Source organism: Alligator sinensis, unplaced genomic scaffold (genome assembly GCF_000455745.1).
Source record: "Alligator sinensis unplaced genomic scaffold, ASM45574v1 scaffold400_1, whole genome shotgun sequence".
Classification (NCBI taxonomy): Eukaryota; Metazoa; Chordata; order Crocodylia; family Alligatoridae; genus Alligator; species Alligator sinensis.
This window is the reverse complement of record NW_005841897.1, coordinates 916,959-922,750: the sequence shown is the minus strand read 5'-3', so window position 1 is coordinate 922,750 and position 5,792 is coordinate 916,959. Positions and strand designations below refer to the sequence as shown.

The 5,792-nt window shown below is 46.0% G+C and overlaps 1 protein-coding gene across 1 annotated transcript in view; it reads right to left on the bottom strand.

Annotated features, from left to right (window-relative positions):
• Positions 1-3,098: 3,098 nt before the first annotated feature.
• LOC102376268 (melanin-concentrating hormone receptor 1-like) overlaps positions 3,099-5,792 on the bottom strand; it is a 21,034-nt gene continuing 18,340 nt past the window's right edge. Inside the window, exon 3 of the mRNA XM_006018352.1 lies at positions 3,099-4,147. Within this exon, the coding sequence (XP_006018414.1) occupies positions 3,099-4,147 (1,049 nt within the window). The remainder of the gene's footprint in view (positions 4,148-5,792) is intronic.

The window sequence follows — 5,792 nt, the reverse complement described above, 5'->3', positions numbered from 1 at the left end:
TGCAGTCTTGGGGCAACTGTTCAGATGCACTTCATGATGTCCCTGGATAACGTGTTAGCACTTCTTATCCCATGAACCTTTTTAGGGTTTGTCCCGGGACAATAGTCATAGACATGTGACCTATTGCACTTTGTTCTGGAATAAAATGGTTTCTTCCAGAACAAATGCAATGTTTAGGTGTAGCCTAACTCACATGTGTAGCAACTCTGCTTATTGGAGTCCTGGGAATTCCCTGTCTTTCTGACTTGTACCACCCACTGTTTCTACTCATTGCTGCTGCTACTCTCCATCTCTGGATGCATGGATATAGCTTCAATCAGAGATTGACTGTACCCATTACTAATCACAGCCAGTCAGAAGCAGTCTCAGTCTTGCCTATATCCCATGGAGATGCACAAGGGGATCTAATAGCTCTCTTCCAATTCTAGCATGTGTTTCAGCTGTTTGCTTGGGGCCCACACACGTGTGACCCTTCAACTCCCTCCCTGGCAGAGGATCTGGCAGGGATGAAACTCAGACTCCTCTAACTTTAGAAACAAGACTGGGAAAAGAAACCACTTGTGACTTGATTTCTTGAATTCTCTAGATCCAGTCTCAATAAAGGGAGGGCTATTGAACATGACAGGTCATATCTGTCTCAGAGACTCAGCCCCCTACCTCCACAATAGCCCCAGCCCCTGACAATCAGGAAGCAAGGAGCAGTTTGATAACTGAGCTCCAGGTTCATCCCATCAGAAAATGAATTTGAATCAAGCTACACAACCCCTGCCACCAAAAGACTTATTACAAGCCTTCCTTACTGGGCTAGAGGAAGAGACAGGACCTTGGCACCCATCTCAAGGAGAACATTTTCTTAACAAAATCCTTGCCCCTTACCTAATTTCTGTTGTTATACCCTCAAGGAAGTGATTGATCAAAGACCAAGTAGCTGCAATAAAATACTTGCTAGGATCTGGATGAGAGAGTTGAAAATGTCATGCAGCCAAAAAGCATCTATTACAGTTCACCTGTCTCCATATCCACCGGTCTGGATTTATCCTCCAGAGACAAAGACCTCTGTCTCAGTACTAGAGAATACAGCTCTGGCACGGGGGGGTGTATGCACACTTTCAGTGGTGTATGGAGGTAGATCAGCGGTTCTCAAACTCTTTAGGTTACATACAGCTTTTTAAGTTCATTGTACAGCTGCGTATGTACCCCTGTGGATAAAAACAAACGTAACACTTTATGTTTAGTCCAGTCACACTGTCCTTCCATTGTTCTTTTCTTTCTTTTCCTCCCCTTATATTTCTCCTTTCCCTTTTCTGCTTTGCTATTACTTGCCACCTAGAATTTGATTGCGTACGCTAATTTGAGAAACACTGAGGTAGAGGAATAGTTGTGTATGTGTAGGAGTGTATAGGTGTGCTCAAGTGTAGGTGAGTGTATGTGTAGTTTAATGCATGTAGTGTACATTAAACAAGCATGCCTCTAAAAATGTGAAAATGTGTGGTGTATAGGGAATGATTATGGTTGTATGGGTGACACAGTGCAACTATATAGCTCTATCAGGGTGCGTATGAGTGCCTTCACCAAGGGTTGTTGCTGCATGGATTAGTATAGAGCAGGGATGGGCAATTATTTCAGGCGGAGGGCCGCTTACTGAGTTTTGGCAAACCATCGAGGGCCGCATGACAGGCAGCCAGGGGCAGATAAATATTAATTTTCTGAATTTTTTAGGGGCGCCGCAGGCTGGATAGAATGGGCTGGCAGGTTGCATCCAGCCCGCAGGCTGCATTTTGCCCACCCCTGGTCTAGAGCTTTGAGCATGTGGATGAGTTCCTATGCATCATATGCCATGTGGTTTGAGCACTACTTTTACATACAGTTAATCTACAACAGTTGATTTCTCCTTGTTTAACAAGCTACTTAACAATTCCCGATTCTGTCTCCTAGGAAGACTCCACAGTCCATCAGTGTAATCCCCAGCAGTGAGCTGATCCACGCTGTCTCTTCACCAGTCCTTCTAAGAAGTGGAGTTACCTCAAAGTCTCTGTGCTTGCAAGATGCAGACCCTTTTGTTCTATTTGATAGTATTATTTTCAGGAAGTCACAAAAGCAGCTGTTTCCTCACAGCTCCCTTCTCCCATCACCTTGCCTTGCAGTCCTCTGTATCTGTGCACACCAATTATTTTTTGGAGGAACCCTTAAAAAACTGCCTAGGTAATGTTCTCTGATGGCTGGGCAGACAGAGGGGCACAGATGGAGCAGCAGGAGGACTTAGCAGGGAAACAGGCTTAATGGCACAAGTATCAATAGATCTGAAATAAGGAGCAGCAGCTTTGAGGAACTACCTGAAATCCCTTGAAGCAATACAATCAGTACCTGCCAGAGGACCTGATTTTGCGAACAAATATATACAGACAGTTTCTGGCGGTCCCCAGCATCCAACTCATGAATATTTGTAGGTTGCCCATGCAAAACAGCTCTTTGGAAGCAGGTGGGACTTGGCCAAAAATCCAGCAGATCTTGGCAAGACAGCTGACTGCAGAAGTTTCCTTACTAACGTTTGTGGGTTTGGTTCTCAGGCACTTTGGAGGCTGTTGTGCTGAGCAGAACCTACTCTGCTTGCTTCTAGTATTTAAGCGCAGGTCTCAGAAAGTTTTTCTTGTTAAAATACTTCTTTTTAAAAGCTTCCAGTTTTAAAGGCAGAATATCTGTATCACTTTGTGCCCAGAAAAAATGGGTGAGCAAGAAGAAACCATTTGCATGCACCTTGCTAATGGCTGGCATAGGGCTTACACTTCAGTGCCAACCAATGCCCTTCTGAAACAGCCACTCATTTTGTGTTTTCTCTCTCTCCCTTTCTTCCCACTGTGGGAACCTAGTGTTTTGTATGAGATAGAAATAAGTTCCTAATACCTGTCAGTGGAGCTAAGCAGCGGTATACAGCAACTCTTAGATCTAAGGTAAGCTGAGAGCAGAGCCCTACAATGAGAGAGGACAAGATTGATTCTGTCTGAAATGGAAGTGTGTCACCAGACACTGCTGCTTCTCCATGTTTTGTGGTATTCTCAGAAAAGAAGCCAAGACCTTCCAGGGGTGTGACCACGTGGTTACTAGTGAACAGCGACTGTCACAGGCAGTGAGTGTGGGGAAAAGTCCTCCAGAAACTGAGTCTGCTGAGTGGATTCTGGTGCAAGTTTCAAGCACACGCTGGCCTCTGTCGTGCTGTTGTTGTTGATGGAACTGCTGTTGCGGACCTGCTCCTTGGCAGGACGAATGGCCACCATGAACTGGTGCTTGAAGGTCTCACTCAGGGCTATGTAGAGGAAAGGGTTGAGGCAGCTGTTGGCATAGCCCAAACTTATGGCAAAGTTGTAGGCGTAGAAGAAGGCAATGGAAGGTGTGTCGATGCCCAGGTGCACTAGCTGCAGGATGTAGAAGGGGGCCCAGCAAATGAAAAAGGCAGAGCAGATGGCAACAGCCATGCGGGTGACTTTCTTGGTACGTACCTGGAGGCTCCTCTGGGGCAGGGGGACCACGGTGGTAGCCATGTGCTGGAGGATCTTAAAATAAACCACACAGATGACAATCAATGGGATGGCAAAGGCCAGCATGAACTGGTAGAGGGTGAACCAGTAGATATCAGTCTCGGGGTTGGGAAGGAGGAGAGCACAGCGGACGGTCCCATCGTCCAGAGGCATCAGGCCCGTGTACATCCACACGGGAATGATTGTGAGGAAGGATAGGAGCCACACCAAACAGATGACTAAGGCTGCTACACAGGGTGTTCGGACATAGGTGGATTTCAGAGGGTAGACAGTTGCCAGGTAACGGTCAAGGGTCATTACTGTCAGGATGTTGGTGCTGGTGATTTGACTGTTAGTGTCCAAAGCAGTGATGATGGTGCACAGAGGAGCTCCAAAGTACCAGGAGCCATTGCCGAGGAGCTGGTGGATGAGGAAGGGCATGCCCAGCAGGAAGAGCAGGTCCACGATGGAGAGGTTGAAGATAAAGATGTCAGGCACGGTCTGTTTGCACCTCAGCTTCTTCTTCTTGACGATGGTGTAGATGACAATGAGGTTCCCAACAATGCCCAGGAAGCAGATGATGCTGAACAGGCTGGGCATGATCACATTGGTATAAGGGGCTGGCCTCTCTGCCACTGATAAAACAAACCAAACAAATGAGTGCTACCATAATAACCTATGTTTCATACCCCAACCAACTCGTATCACTTCATAGATGCATCCTGCTCGTGAGGTGCAGTTCAGAAGCATGTCTAGGAGTCCTAAACTGCCCATATGGAGACTTAGGGATCACTGACAACTCTTCCTGCTCCAGCCTGTGAACCTGGCACTGCAGCTTAACCTCAGATAAAATTCACGCCACATTGCAGTGCCATCCTCTCTTTACGAACCCTGCTAAGTGACCTCCATCCTGATTTGTACCCACGGTATGATCCCAGCTACACCAATGTGCTTCACCTCTTACCTACCTGATTTTTAGAGGTCTCTAAAGGTTCTCAGGCTAGAGTTTTCAAAAACAAGTTTCTAAAGTTAGGCTCTGAGTCCCATAAGCAGGCAGTTAAATTAGAGACCTGTTTTTTCCAAAAGTGCTGGGTACTGAGAAGTCAACAGGGGCTGTTGGTGCTCAGCATCTTTGAAAATCAGGTCACTTGTTTACGGCTCTAAATCTGGGCAGAACAGCTCGATTTCAGCCACTCACTCCTGAAAATCTTGGTCCAAAGACACGGGCAGCTGTGTTTTGAATTGTGACATGGAAAAGAATCCATTAGCACTAGGTCTAGGCCACCAGAGCCATTTCCACTTGTTACTTCCCCAGGTTTTAGTTCCTGAGCCATTAACACAGCATGCCAACTACCATCTGATTTTTCATCTTATGAGTGAAAACCTGTATGAGAGTTAACATTTGCTGAGCCTGCCAGGCTGGGGAAAAGTAACCATGTGCTGCATGTGAGAGAAGAGGGTTTTTTAGACCAACATCCCCATCTGAAATATCTCATTATTTCTCTCCTACGGGGTATGGGTTTTTTTATGGTAAGCCATTGTGCCAGTGATTTGTGTGCCTGTTGAAATGACATGCACTACAGTCCCATCCTCCCTTAAGCCCTGTCTGCCAGTGATTCTGATTGAATTGCAGATGATTCAAACTGATCTGAATTGGGGGCACTCTTCAGTCACTCTTTCTTTAACAGTGTGTTCCTGCAGAACCGGAGCAGGAAGTGAATTGGGCAATACTTAAGGGAGACCGGGGGGCAGTAATCAGCAAAAACTCTGTCAAGCAAACATGTTTCCAAAAAAGTGTTGAGTCTCTCTGACCTGGTCACACTTGTTGGTTAGCCAGGTAGGTGTTTGCCACCCCTGACCAGTTAAACACTTGAGTCCAATTTTGCTATGTCATGGCAAAGTAAGTCTGGGGCAATTTGACCAAGATCAATGGACTTTGACTTAGTTGGCCAGCATCTTGATTTACACCAGCAGTATCAGAGCACAGAATCTGGTGAACTAGGCTGGTGCTACATTAACAACATCCTGCTTAAGTGTCCTAAGAAATGGGACATGATGAGTCTGGTGCATCTGTGCTTGGAAGCCTAAGGTTGAACCGTAAACAAAACCAGACAAAATTATTGTATTTCTTAGCTGAAGCATCTGCAGAGGGGTCAGAAAACAGCTAGTCAGACACAGAGGAGAAAAACCAGGAGAAAAAAGATTCTTATGCCACAGGTAAAACCTTCAGGCTTGGTAAGGAGTCACATTCGTATTTCCAGTTTCATCTGTTTATTGATT